Source organism: Tetrao urogallus (genome assembly GCF_951394365.1).
Source record: "Tetrao urogallus genome assembly, chromosome: 17".
In the NCBI taxonomy this organism is placed as follows: domain Eukaryota; kingdom Metazoa; phylum Chordata; class Aves; order Galliformes; family Phasianidae; genus Tetrao; species Tetrao urogallus.
The window spans coordinates 10,773,396-10,786,715 of NC_136830.1; the positions used below are offsets into that span (position 1 = coordinate 10,773,396).

Consider the following 13,320-nt stretch of genomic DNA (forward strand, 5'->3'; position numbering starts at 1 on the left):
TTGCAGGTGACCACAATGCTGCATCCACATGGGAAGCCCTGGAGGTCCATGTGCAAGGGGCTCATCCTGGGGACCCTCCTGACCAGCTTCATGCTGCTGCTCTACTCCTACGCCGTGCCCCCGCTGCAAGTCAGCATGACAGAGTGAGTGTGGGGACCCCGTGTCACCCAGGCTGACCCTGGTGGCTTTGCCCTGGGATGTCACTGTCCTCACATGACACACCTGGTGCTGTCTGTGTGATGGGAAGGTTCCTGGGGAGGCTGGGGGTGCTCGCCTTGGGGTGTACAATGGGTACAGTTGGGTGCCATGCTCTTTGCTACCCATGCCCTCCAAACCCAGCACTCAGCAGGGCTCAAGTGACGGCTGTTTCCCCAGGAATGGGAGCAGCATGTCTGTGGAGGACATTAACTTTATCCCATTTATAAAACAGCTCTGTGTGTGGGCATTCTGTAAGCTTCTTTCTCCTGTTCTCCTGCACTGCAATACAACGGTGTTAGCGAGGATCAGCTCTGCAGCTTCATGGAGCTGCCCGAAGTCACTCAATCCTGGAGCATCTGTTACCAGCTCTGTGCATCTCACGTAGCACGGGGCTTGTTTGTTCTGCTGCCTCCTCTGACGGCCATACCATGCCGTTATGTCTCACCGCTGCCCTCTCTCTCCTCCCCACCAGGATCCCCGTCACCTCCTGCTCTTCCTCCCAGCTGCAAGCCAAGGGGCCAGTGACAGCCAACAGCACGCTCGGCGCTTCGGGAGCCAGCTGCCGGCCCAAGCTGAACATCATGTTCATGAAAACCCACAAGACAGCCAGCAGCACCATCCTCAACATCCTCTTCCGCTTCGGGGAGAAGCACCGCCTCAAATTCGCCTTCCCCAACGGCCGCAATGACTTCTACTACCCTTCCTTCTTCGAGCGGAGCCAGGTGCAGCACTACCGCCCCGGAATGTGCTTCAACATCATCTGCAACCACATGCGCTTCCACTACGAGGAGGTGCGCAAGCTCCTGCCGGCGGACACCACCTTTGTGACGGTGCTGAGGGACCCTGCCTACCTCTTCGAGTCCTCCTTCCACTACTTCGGGCGCGTCATCCCCCTCACCTGGAAGCTGCCGGGGGAGGACAAGCTGGCCGAGTTCTTGCGGGACCCCTGGCATTACTACGACCCAAACGGGTTCAACGCTCACTACCTCCAAAACCTTCTCTTCTTCGATCTGGGCTACGACAACAACATGAACGCCGACAGCCCGCTGGTGGAGCAGCGCATCCAGGAGATAGAGCAGCGCTTCCACCTGGTCATGCTGCTGGAGTACTTCGACGAGTCCCTGGTGCTGCTGAAGGAGCTGCTGTGCTGGCAGCTGGAGGATATCCTCTACTTCAAGCTCAACGCTCGCAAGGGTTCCACCGTGTCCCGGCTGACGCCTGAGCTCTACGACAAGGCGACTGCTTGGAACCTCATTGATGCCAAGCTGTACCGATATTTCAATGCCACCTTTTGGCGGAAAGTGGAGGCCTACGGGAGGGAGCGGATGGCCAAAGACGTGGCTGAGCTGCAGCGAGAGAATGAGAAGATGAAGAGCATCTGCATTGACGGGGGGCACGCTGTGGACGCCAGCGCCATCCAGGAGTCGTCCATGCAGCCCTGGCAGCCGCTGGGGGAGAAATCCATCCTGGGCTACAACTTGAAGAAGAAGATCAACAAGAAGCACCAGAAGCTGTGCCGCAAGATGCTGACGCCTGAGATCCAGTACCTGACGGACCTCGGGGTCAACCTGTGGATCACCAAGCTGTGGAGCCGCGTGCGGGACTTCCTCAAGTGGTAGGAGCAGCAGGTGCCCTGCAGGAGAGCTGGCAGCTCACGTCTTCCTTCCTTCATGTGTCTTTGGTTTAGACACGAGCAGGACACCATGGTGGGTCCCCAGCCAACCCCCGGGCACTCAAGAGTGGCGGAGGTGATGTGGGGACCCAGTTTGGAGGACGCAGGCTGTATGGGTTGCTTGGGGGTTTGAAGTTTTTCCTAACAGGATCCACTTCTTCTTTCCATGTGGAAATGCCAGAGATGGTACGTGAAGGGCAGGGCCCCAGTGTCCCTGTTGCAGTGACGGACATCCACCACCACGTCCCTGGAAGTGCACAGCGGGTCAGACAGCAGTGGGACCCATGGAGCATGGGGCCAGGGACCTGCAGTGGTTTTGGAGCTCACACTGACTCACACCCAAAGGGCTGCTTTCACCACTCCCTATCCTTCCATCCCAGAGTTTGGGCTCCCTGTCCGAGCCCATCATGCCAACCATGCTGCTTGGGCTTCCCCAGCCCATGGGTCCTCAGTGAACCTGTGGCTGTTGGTCCCCCAGCGAGCCCCGTCAGGTTTCTAAGCATTGTCCATGCTTGAGTTTGGAGAGCATCAAAACCACCCCAAAGCCTGTGCCAGCAGTGGTCCCCAACGTGTCCCCGCAGCCCCCCGTGGCAGCAGGTCCCCCCAGCACGCTGTTTTCCCAGTTAGAAGACCTCGTGGTGCTGATCCCTCCTGGGGACACTCTGGTAGGACCACGAGGTCTGGTGAGAACTGGTGTGGGGAGCAGGCATGGAGCCCACAGTGCCAGCACCTGGGGTGAGTGACACACAGGGACAAGGCAGGAGCAGACTGGGTGCAGCGTGGCGACAGACTGGGCAGAGCTGGTGGTGGGGACAGCCCCAATGGGGACCACAGGGAGCCCTCGTGTGTTCAGGCTGGGCTGGATGACAATGGCATGGGGCAAAGCCAAGAGTGGCCCAGGCCATGGCACCGTGCGGCTGCAGGGGTGACAGCAGGTTGTCACCTGCCTGGGGCAGCAGCGGGGAGCCCAGCTCTGCTACCTTCTGTGCGTTCATGTTCTGCTGTTTGTGAAGGCAAGCAATAAAACAATGACACACACACAAAAAAAAAAAAAAAAAAAAAAAAAAAAGCAATTCTACTTTTGTAAGATAATTGTATTGTATATTTGGCAGTTTTTAATACACCAGTGGTCCAGCTGGTCTCTGTTGGTCTTTGTTCTTCTCTATGGGGACTGGATGTAGCTGTGGGTGTCACTGAATTGGCAAGACCCAAAGATGTTTGCTGGGATGGGCAGGGAGCGGACACTTGGGGGCTGCAAGGAGGCTTCCATGGATCTTCATGGCCTTCTCCAGGTCCCCAGGCCTGACTTAGAACCCTCTTGCCCATAGGAGAACCTCTTGTCCCAGTAGCTGCACTTCTGCAGTACAGGAGTGCTTAATGGAGCTGGGTGAGTGCCACAGGGCGGAAGGTTGGTGCGGTGGGGAGTGGGACAAGGGTGGGATGGTAGGGCTGAGATCATACATGGCACTGAGACCATATGGTGGGACCTGTATTGTCCAGTGGGACAAAGAGCATCCATGGGAGCACCAGGACAGACTGTGGGACCAAACCATGCGGCACCGCTAACACCACGACAAGGTGACGACACCAAACGGAGTGCAGGAGCAGAAGCACGTGGTGGGAACAAAACTAAATGGAGGGCTCAGGACTGTGTGAAATTTTACTGCACAGAACATCAAGCAAATCCCTTTCCCTTTCCTCCTGCACCCCCTCCAAAAAAAAAAAGAAAAACCACAACAACAATCAAAGCAAACCAAAACAAAAACCAAGCAGCTCCAGGTGAGGGCAGTTTGCAGCCACCTGCTACTTAAAGGCCTGCAGGGCTGGGGCTGTGCTGCTGCTCTCTGAGAATGAGGCTGTTTTGGGTGCTGCTGAGTGGGGCTGTGCTGGGAATGGCAGGTGAGCAGGGCTGGTTGTATGGGGGAGGTGGGGAGTGGGTGACCTGCTGCTGGTTGCCAGTGTTCTGCTGGTGGAGGGGAGCTCTGTGAGCTCCATGTGTCCCCAAGCCATTTCCTCTCCATGAGCTCCAGGGATACCTGAGGAGCTGCATGTCCCTAGCGTAGCTTTGGCACAGCCACCCCATCCCCAGCCCTGCCAGTCAATCTCTCACCTCGTTGCAGAGGCCACCATGGCTCCAGCTGCTCCAGCATCTTCTGGTCACACAGCAGTCGCTCTGAGGGTCTCCCTGGGTGTGGGGACACAAACTGTGGCCCTAGTGCCTGCTGTTGCCACCCCACCTGGTGGGCTGTGTGCTCAGCCCTGCTCGGAGGAGCCCCCTGTGAAGTTTACCTTAAGGCTGCTGGATGGTGAGTGCTCTGTGTTGTGTGTTAAGTGCTAAGTTGGGGGGGAAGGGGGGATGAGACCAGAAGATGGAGCCTGGCAGCCATCCAGCAGGGGATGAGAGCTCTCTTATGTGGAGGCTCCAAAACCTGGGGAGTGTCTGGAGGCAAAGACCCCTATGGTTGGTGCTCTGAGCCAAATTCTATGTCCCATCTGCAGCAGGATGCTGTCCTGAACCTTCCTTCCCTTCTCCTTCAGGGGACCCCGGTGCCACGAAGAGGCCGTTGGTGCTCAGCCGCAGTGCTGTGCTACACTTGGAGGCCAGGGTGGATGCCAGCCCCGATGTGTCCCCCAGGATCTTGGTGGAGCAGTGCTATGGGATGGGATCAGGGCAGCAGGCTCACCCCAGGAAGAGCTACATGGTGGTGAACAGCCATGGGTCAGCGGTGGTGAAAGAGGTGCTGGGGTCAGCCTGAGAATGTCCCCAACTTGTCCTTGGGTCTCTTCAGGTGTCTGCATGGCTCAGGGCTGGGCAGTGTGTCCGTCCAGCAGCAGAGAGGGATGTCTGTCCTCCAGCTCTCCATCCTGGCCCCCGTGCTGGAGGCTGAGCCTGAGGAGGAGGTGAGGTTGTGGTGGAGACCTGGGTCTGGAAGCTCCTGCTTCCCAGTGGGGTGGTCATTGCCCCAGGGGAGGCCATAGAGGTGGCAGTGAGGATGGCTGCTGTCTTGGCAGGTCTACGTGCACTGCCTGCTGTCAGCATGGGGTGCCAGGAGGCACAGCCCGATTTCCTGCTTCTACAACGACACCACAGCCAGGTGAGTTTGACCAAAGGACCCTACTGGGAGGAGTTGAGACCCAAAGGAATCTCCATCCGCGGGCATGGTGCCATGTGTATCTTGGGGTGGAAGCTGGGGACCCACAGATCCCCAGATCTGGCCTTCCCTCCCAGGTGGCAAAATGCAGAGGATCCCTCCCGGAACACCGTGTGTGATTGCTGTGACACTCAGTGTCCCCCTGGTGACATTGGGCTTGGAGAGCAGCCAGGTACATCCCTGGGGGCTGTGCTGGGTGGGGAGGGCTGTGGGCACAGTGGAGCTGTAGGGTGCGCATCCTCACAGAGTTCCCAGGAGAAGGGATGCTCCACTGGGAGACAGTGGGCCCTCTGCTGGTGCGGGAGCTGGAGCCGTGGTTTGAAGGTGAGCAAACGACCCTGAGCTTCTCCCCATGACCCCAAATCGACTGACTGCATGGGAGGTGGGCTCCTCATGCCCCAACCCCACTAACTGCTTCGTCCCGCAGCGCCGTGCCGCACGGTGAAGAAGCTGCTGCTGGCTGGGCTGGCCCTGGTGGGCAGCGTTGTGGTGGTGGCCATCATTGTGGGCAGTTTGCTGGGGTTGGGTCTGGCTGCGTGGAGGCTGCGGGGAGCACGGCCTGTCCGACGACCCCCGAGGAGGCAGTGTCCCTTCCAGGCTGAGCTGCAGGCTGTGGTGGGAGCTCTGGTCACCCGGGAGGAGGAGAAACGTGAACAGAGCAGGATGGAGTACCGCAGCCTGGAGCTGGGAGCGCTGTGAGATGTTCTCTGTAATAAAAAGTCACTTTTCTTTAAATATGCGAGTTCTTTGCTTCCCCCTCCATCTCCTCTTGAGGGTGGTGTGGGGCATGTAGCCTCCAGGCAGGACAATGTGACAGCTGGTGCTGTGCCCAGCAGGCTGGGGAGGCCTGGGATGCAGTGGTAAGGCTGTATCCTGCAGGACATGACTGCTTTTGGGGTTGGGCTGCCTGTCCCAGGCACTGCAAGGAGCCCTAACCTGCATGAGGGTGGTGGGCTGAGGGTGTAGGAACCTTGCAGCACCCACAAGGATGGGGCTTCCCGGAGGGTGCTGAGCACTGGGGCAGGACACACTACCCAGCCTGGTGTCCTCCTTAGGGAGCTGTTGCTGTGTCCCCTCCTGACACCCAAACACCACCCGCAGCAGGTAACGTTTGAAATAGTTTATTTGGACCAAGTGCAGGGTGCATGCAGCCACTCCGTGGCCAAAACCTGAGTGTGGGTTCACAGTGCAGGGGCTGCAGTGCCCCAAGCCAGCAGTGTGCTTCAGTTTCCCCTCCCAGCTCTGCATGGCGCTGTGATTCAGGGTGCAGACGGGGGCTCCTCGGTGCCATACAGCTTGCGGATGCTGGAATCCATCAGGAAATCCACAGACCTGCAGCAAGGTGACAGGCCCCTCACTGTCATCTCAGGGTTCCCTTGCAATGTTCCCCATCCACCCTCCTGCTGTCCCCAGTGTCACCCCACTAATCCCCAGTGCCTGCTAATCCCCTTCGGCTCCTCCATCCCCACTGCAGGGACGTGTCCCAAGCTCACTCCACGCCACCTCTCCTGGACTGCAGCGGGGATCACTGTGGCTATCCCCACTCATTCCTGTGACTCTCACCTGTCGATGGGGGTGATGATGACAGGGATGGCAGCCAGCCCCAGTGCGGTGGTGGCCCACTTTCGGACAGGCAGAGGCCAGCGGGTGAGGGAGGCCAGCAGGGCCAGTGAGGCGGCACACAGGCGGTTGATGGTGAAGCCTGGGATGGCCACCGAGGCCAGGCTCTGCCACACGAAGGTATCTGCCACCGCCACCCCCACCCGCCGTGCCCTGCTGGGGTCCTGAGCGTGGGTCTGTTGGGAGAGCAGAGCGGGTGTGGGATGGGGGCGTGTGGGGATGCGGGGGCTGCAGGGGGGGCCACTCACCGCCGCAGCTTTCCTGCCCTTGTCGATGGCATCGGCTGTCACGTAGGCTGTGGCCACCCCATAGCTGGCCCACACGGCTGCTACCGGGACGATGGGACGGAAGGACTCACCCACCTCGTTGGCGTAGCCTGGGGGGGCAGCAGGCGACAAGGAGGCGGCGTCACCCCAACCCCGAGGGTCACCTTGATCCCAGCGTTGGGATAGCGGGGGGAAAGGTGATGGCAGAGGGCAGGGTCCGGCCCAGGGGGTTTAACGGGACAGGAACGCGGGGACGGAACGTTCCGGAGCTCGGGGAGTGGCAGAGCCGACGCCCGGTACCGGCATCCGGAGCCAGCGCCGGTACCGAGAGCTCTGGCAGCGTCGGTACTCAGTGCTCGCTGCCATGGTCGATACCGGGTTCCCCGTGCCAGCCCCACTGCAACGTTCCCGATGCCAGCCCCGGTGCCGCAGCTCACCCAGGTAGCGGACCCACGTGTCCCGGTAGAGGTCGGGCTCCTCCGCCCCCATGGCGCGCTCCCGCCCGTGCCCGCTCGAAGCCCCGCCCCCATTTTACGTCACCATATCAGACCCCGCCTCCTCCTTCCGCACACCGTCCTTAGCCCCGCCCACCTAGCCACGCCCCCTTGCCCGGCTCTAAGATGGCGGCGGGGAAGTCAAAGCCGGGCAGCACGTGACCCGACCGCAGCCGCCACGTGGGTGGGATGCGCAGCCGGCATGCGGGGCTTGTGGGCGCACGGCAGGGGAGGGCGCCGGGGCCTGATGTGGGGCTGAGGGCCTACATAAGGGCTGAGGGAGGCAGCTGAGCCTGGGGCTGAGAGGGACAACGGGGTCTGGGTACGAGGCTGAGGGGAGGAGTAGGGTCCGGTGATGAGGGGAAGCAGGGCCTGGGGATGGGATGGAAGGACAACAAACAGCCAAGCCATGTCACTGTCCATCTCTTTACTGCCGCCACCACACCCAGCCCCACTGCTGAGGGCCACATAAGGCACAGAGGGGCCAACAACCCCGGGCACAACCCCCCGGGTCCCTGAGCCACGGGGCACCAGCCCCCCTTCTTCCATCCTCCGTGCTGCCATCACAGGCTGTCCTCCAGGGCCACCTCACCCAGCTTGTCCCCGAGCTGTTGGATCTGCTGGGCTGAGGTGGCGTCAGGCAGCAGCACCTCCACGCTGTAGTTCACCTTCTTGGCATGGATGTAGCTGTAGGTGTTGTCGAAGCGCAGGACGTCTGCAGGACCAGGGATGGGGGAGGTCAGGGCGCTGGGACAGAGCACGGGGGTGGGGACGAGGGGCCACTCACAGATGCCAGGCGTGGAGCAGGTGAGGGAGCCGTCCTCGGGCACCATGTGTGAGTTGTAGCGCTGGGTGGGGAGCACCTCGGTCATGTCGCCTGCCCGCTGCCGCTCCCCGACCTTCGTCTTCAGGTACACCCCAAAGCCCACGTCGGCCCCTTCTGAATTAAACTGCCACCTGCCAGAGAGACCCGGGGTCACCGCCGCCTGCCTCAATATCCTCATCCCCATAGCACGGACGCCCCTCACCTGAGCACGCAGCCGGGGGCGAGGATCTCGTATTCCACCTGGTGTGATGAGCCCCTGTTGACCACCGCTGTGTGCTCGTAGCGCTGTGCCAGCTGATCCCTCACATAGTACTGCTTTGGCACTTCCCCTCCGTAGTTGATCTGTAAAGGGATAGTTTTGGGCACAGGGCACGGCCATCCCATAGCCCTCACACTGCAGGGACCGCTCCTCACCTTGCTGGGGCACTTGGGGTTCCCATCGGGGTCTGTCAGTGTGCCCCCATACTCCACTGGGATCTGCGAGGGGTCGATGTACTTCTGCAGGACCTCCTTCCAGTTGGCTGTGGGATAGCAGGGCGTTCAGAGGGGCTGAGTCCCATGTGGGGACCTCATCCTGAGGTGGGGACCCCCGAGGCTGCATGGGCAGGGTGAGGGTTATCGCAGCCCCACTCACATCCCAGCACCATGACTTTCTTGCGAGTGTCCTCGCTCAGGAAGTGCTTGACCAGGTTGTAGGCCACCGGGAAGATCTTGGGAGCTGGTGAGCAGAGCTGGGTGTCAGGGCAGCCATCCCAGCATGATGCCCAGCTGCATGCCCACACCTTGCTCACCCTTCACGATGAACAGGCGCTTCAGGGACTCGGGGTAATTCTCCTCGAACATGGCCAGGAGCTGCGGGATGGAGAGAGCTTTGCATCCACACCCTCCTGCCCCAAGCACCCCCTGGGGCAGCCCCATCTGCACAGGCTTTGCACAGGTGATGACCCTGAACAGAGGCCCCGTGCACCTGCCCAAACTGCAGTGAGGCCCGGGACCTGAGTCGCAGCCAGTCCCTGGGTCACCCTGCAGCCCAACAAGGGATGAAGTTCTGACCTCAGTGGCCACTGAGCCTCACCTCACCATACGCCTCCACCGCTGGCTTCCAGAGGTGCTTCAAGCCCAGGCCCTCGCAGTCGTAGACCATCATCACCATCTCAATCTTCTTGCCCAGCTGGGACAGGGACAGAGCCGTCAGGTGGGACGATGAGTTTATAGAGCAAGAAGCATCAGCCACTGCCAAGTCCCTCCTGACACTTGTTCCTGGTCATTGCCACCCCTGGGGCAGAGGGCAGCCCAGTGCCAGCCCCTTTTACCCCCAACGGGCCCAGTGCTTCCTCTAGAGCATCAGTGCAGGAAAAAGGTGTGGTGCTGGGACAGGGACACAGGTGGCAGCAGGGACTGTGTTTGGTGGGATGGGCAGGAACTTATGGAGCTGGCATAAAGCAGGGCTGGTGACAGTGCATGAAGGGAAGGGGTGGTCTTGTGGGTTTGGTGGGGATATGGATGTGTGGGGACAGCCACGCAGGCGCCCACCTTCTGGCTCTGCTTCTCGCATTCCTGCCGCAGCAGCTCGCAGTCACGGAACTTGTTCTTGAGCAGGTCCTGCTTGGAGGCAGAGAAGAGCAGCCCCTTGGGGTCCAGCGGCCCGATGATATCGTACCAGACAGGGCTGCCCTCCCGGTCGTATCCACACATGCCTCCAGCCATGTACTTCCTGATCACCTGCGGGAGCACCGTCAGTTGGGGACGCCCACCTCAGGCTGGGGACACCCACCATGGGCCAAGGACCCCCACCTCAGGTGCCTCCCATGCAATGATGTTGTCGGCATCCATGCGTTTGCGGACCTCCACGTGCTGTGAAGGCAGGGCAGAGCGAGTCGGGGTGAGGGCACACAGGGTCTCAAGGACACCCCAAGTCCCTCGGCCGGGCTCCCCCAGCACGGGGACCCCCTCACCTTGCGGAGCATGGCCTCTGACTTGGGCAGGTCGAAGCTGCGTGCTGCAAAAGAGCAGAGAGTGGAGCTCAGCCCCGCGCGGGGCGCAGCCGGGACGTCGCCGCTGAACCTGCCGCCCTCTGCCCCGCTGCCAGCTTGCTAAAGTCCAGGTGAGGGCAGCACCTCGGCGTGGTGCCTGCAGCCCCCACGGGATGTCCCAGCCCCACCGCGCCCCCCGGGCTTACCTCGGAGCCATTTCAAGAGAAAATGATCGTCCTGCAAGGGCAGCGAAGGGAGCACGTCTTTGATGTTCTCTCGAAACTGCGGGGAGAAGGGGCACCACCGTCAGCGGGGCTGGGGATGTGGCCTTGTGCCCAAAACCTGAAGTTTGTCCCCGGGGCAGCCGGCAGCACAGAGCAGTCTCTGCTCCCCTGCCTGCTGCGGGAGGTTCCCCAGACCGGTATCCTCGTGTAAGGCAGCCAGCCCGTGCCCTCCAAATCGAGGCGTCAGCCCTCTGCCCCCTGCGCAGCGCTCCGAGCTCCGGGCTGTGCACCACGCGGTCGTCGCACATGCCTCGGGCACCGCCGAGGTCGGCAGTGAGCAGGGATGCTGCCCTGGGGCAGGCGGTGTAAATCCCCCCATGCACCGTACCAGCCCGTAACGAGGCTGACCGGATTATCCCCGCCTGAATTTAGGTGTAATTAAACCCGGGATTAACTCCCTCACCCAGAGGAAAACAACACGGTCGCGGGCGGGTGGGAGGGGACAGGTTTCACAGCTCTTTGCATCAGGGTTGCAACCACGCAGTGTCCCGTCCCAAATCCCAACTGAGCACCGTGCCGTACCCGCCCAGGTCATCGCCCGCGGGCCGCAGTTCGGCGATAAGATAACGCAGCCACTGTTGTACCCTCCATGATCGATGCCCACAGAGGCCAATAAACCCCAGCATGGCTGCTGCAGGTGGGACGAAGCAAAGCCACCGGGTGTCCCCCAGCAGGTGACAGCCACCATTTCGGCTGGGCGCCCTCCACCCTGCAGCAATGCCTTCCCAGGCAGGGAGACGTTCCCCCACGCCACGTTTTTGCAGGATGGAAGCGTCGTGAGGCGGAGGTAGGCACGGCGCACATCCAGCAGTATCGCCGTCCCGCGGGACCTCCGGGTGCCGAGCTCCGTGCTGGGAACGGGGTGCAAGCAGAGCCCTTGGGATGCTCGCCGTGCAGGGGGAAGCAAAGCTGTGTCATCGGGCCTCCCCGTGTCCCGCGGATCCGCGTCCCGCATCCCTCTGCTGCCGGGTTCCGGAGGTGATGAGACCCCGGCGGTCCCGGCGCCGTGCAGCCCGGGGGTCCCCGCGGACCCCACGGCCGAGGTGGGCGCATCAGAGCCCCGCGCCGCCGTCCCCCCGGTGCCGGTCTCACCTGCGCCAGCGCCTCCGCCTGCCGCGGGCTCAGCTCCCCGACGCGGCCGCTCATGGTGCCGGCGCCGGCCCCGCGCCCCCGGCGCCGCCTCTTAAGGGCGGCCGGGATGGAGCTGGGCGAGGCGGCTCCGCCCTGTGCCGCCTCCAGCACCCGGTGCCGGCCTTGGACTGTGCCCGGCACGGGTGGCCGCACGGGTACGGCCCGGTGTGCGGCTGGGAAGGGGTGGGTGATGGGGCAGGGGATGTGGAGGGACGGGGTGGGAGATGGGGATGGGGATGGGGACAGGTGGAGATGGGAAAGGGATGGGGGCAGGGGATAGGACATGGGGTAGGGAGTGGTGGGGACAGGGTGGGAGATGCAGACAAGGGTGGGCATTGGGACAGTGGGACAGGTGGAGATGGGACAGAGGTCGTGACATGCTGGGAGATGGGGAAAGGAGACGGGGATGGGGATGGGCTCTGGAGTAGGGGATAGGTGGAGATGGGACGGCAATAGGGGCAGGGGATAGGAGATGGGGTAGGGACTGGTGGGGACAGGGTGGGAAATGGAGACAGGAGTAGGGATGGGGGTGGGCACTGGGGCAGGGCACAGGTGAAGGTGGGATAGAGATGGAGGAGGGGAAAGGAGATGGGGGCAGGGGTGGGAGATGTAGCAGGGGAGAGGTGGAGATGGGACAGATGCAGACAGGGTAGGAGATGGGGCAGGACAGAGATAGAGACAAGGATGGGCACTGGGGCAGCCAACAGGAGGTGGGGACATGGATGGGCACTGGGACAGGGGACAGATGGGAACAGGGGGCAGAGATGGGGACGGGGAAGAGGACGGAGCAGGTAAAGGTGGGGTCAGTGTGGGAGGTGGGGAAAGAGACAGATGAGATGGAGGACAGAGGTTGGACATGGAGAGGCATTGGGAAAGGGACAGATGGGAATAGGAGACAGAGATGGGGATTAGAAATGGGGCAGGGTAGAAAGGTGGGGTTATAAAAAGAAGCAGGAATACAGACAAGTCTCAGGCACAGGGGAGGACTGAGATGAGGGACTGGGGTCAGAGCACCAGGGAGAGAAGATAGGAACAAGAGACAAGGTAGGGAGATGGGGCAGAGGCAGGTGACACAAATGGGGGCAGAGACAAGAGGTGGAGAAGGGGACAGAGGTGGGGACAAGGCTGCGAGATGAGGTAGGGGAAAGGGTACAGAGAGCAGGGGTGGGAGATGTGGAAGGCAATAGATAGGAACAGGAGCTGGGGACAGGGAATGGAAAACAGGGATAAGAGACTGGGCCAGGGACAGATGGAGGCACCAGGGGAATGGGGTGCAGGGGTTGTGCAGGTATCTGTGGGCAGGAGTGATGCTTGTGTTCCCAGGAGGGCTGTGTGTGTCCTGAGGAATCAGGGATGTCCCACAGGCTCGAGGACCCTTGCCCCTTGAGCTGGGAGCTGCTGTGATCCCCACAGATGTTCTCAATGCCACTGCCTCTGGCACAGCCCGGCAGACTTGTCCCTAGCTTGGGTAGCAGGGAGGGCTGTGCCAGCATTACACGTGTGTGCCTGGATGTGTGTATGCGGTGACATGTCGAGGGGACATGGATGGGAGCCCACTGTCCCTTCAGCCTTGCCCCCATGCTTGGCGCTCTACCAGTGCCAGTGGTGAGCTTGGTCCCTGTCACTTCCCTGCTCCCTGTGATGGTTCCCAATCACATCCCAGTCCCAGTACCTGTCCCTGCACCCAGATTAATCTCCATCCCA

At 61.4% G+C, this 13,320-nt stretch overlaps 3 protein-coding genes across 3 annotated transcripts; 1 reads left to right on the top strand and 2 right to left on the bottom strand.

The window, feature by feature from the left end:
• Positions 1-15: 15 nt before the first annotated feature.
• On the top strand, positions 16-1,817 carry GAL3ST1 (galactose-3-O-sulfotransferase 1; the record flags this gene model as incomplete). Its single annotated transcript, XM_079543759.1, has 2 exons — positions 16-143; positions 671-1,817. 2 exons carry the CDS (start codon positions 16-18, stop codon positions 1,815-1,817), a joined length of 1,275 nt encoding a protein of 424 aa, XP_079399885.1.
• Positions 1,818-6,281: 4,464 nt separating this feature from the next.
• Positions 6,282-7,397, bottom strand: MTFP1 (mitochondrial fission process 1; the record flags this gene model as incomplete). Its single annotated transcript, XM_079543705.1, has 4 exons — positions 6,282-6,354; positions 6,586-6,818; positions 6,891-7,018; positions 7,346-7,397. 4 exons carry the CDS (start codon positions 7,395-7,397, stop codon positions 6,282-6,284), a joined length of 486 nt encoding a protein of 161 aa, XP_079399831.1.
• Positions 7,398-7,965: 568 nt separating this feature from the next.
• SEC14L2 (SEC14 like lipid binding 2) lies at positions 7,966-11,631 on the bottom strand (the record flags this gene model as incomplete). Its single annotated transcript, XM_079543706.1, has 12 exons — positions 7,966-8,117; positions 8,190-8,359; positions 8,431-8,570; positions 8,643-8,749; positions 8,863-8,946; positions 9,020-9,080; positions 9,304-9,399; positions 9,762-9,950; positions 10,023-10,082; positions 10,184-10,227; positions 10,408-10,483; positions 11,578-11,631. The coding sequence occupies 12 exons, from the start codon at positions 11,629-11,631 to the stop codon at positions 7,966-7,968; spliced, it is 1,233 nt and encodes a 410-aa protein (XP_079399832.1).
• Between the last annotated feature and the right edge of the window lie 1,689 nt (positions 11,632-13,320).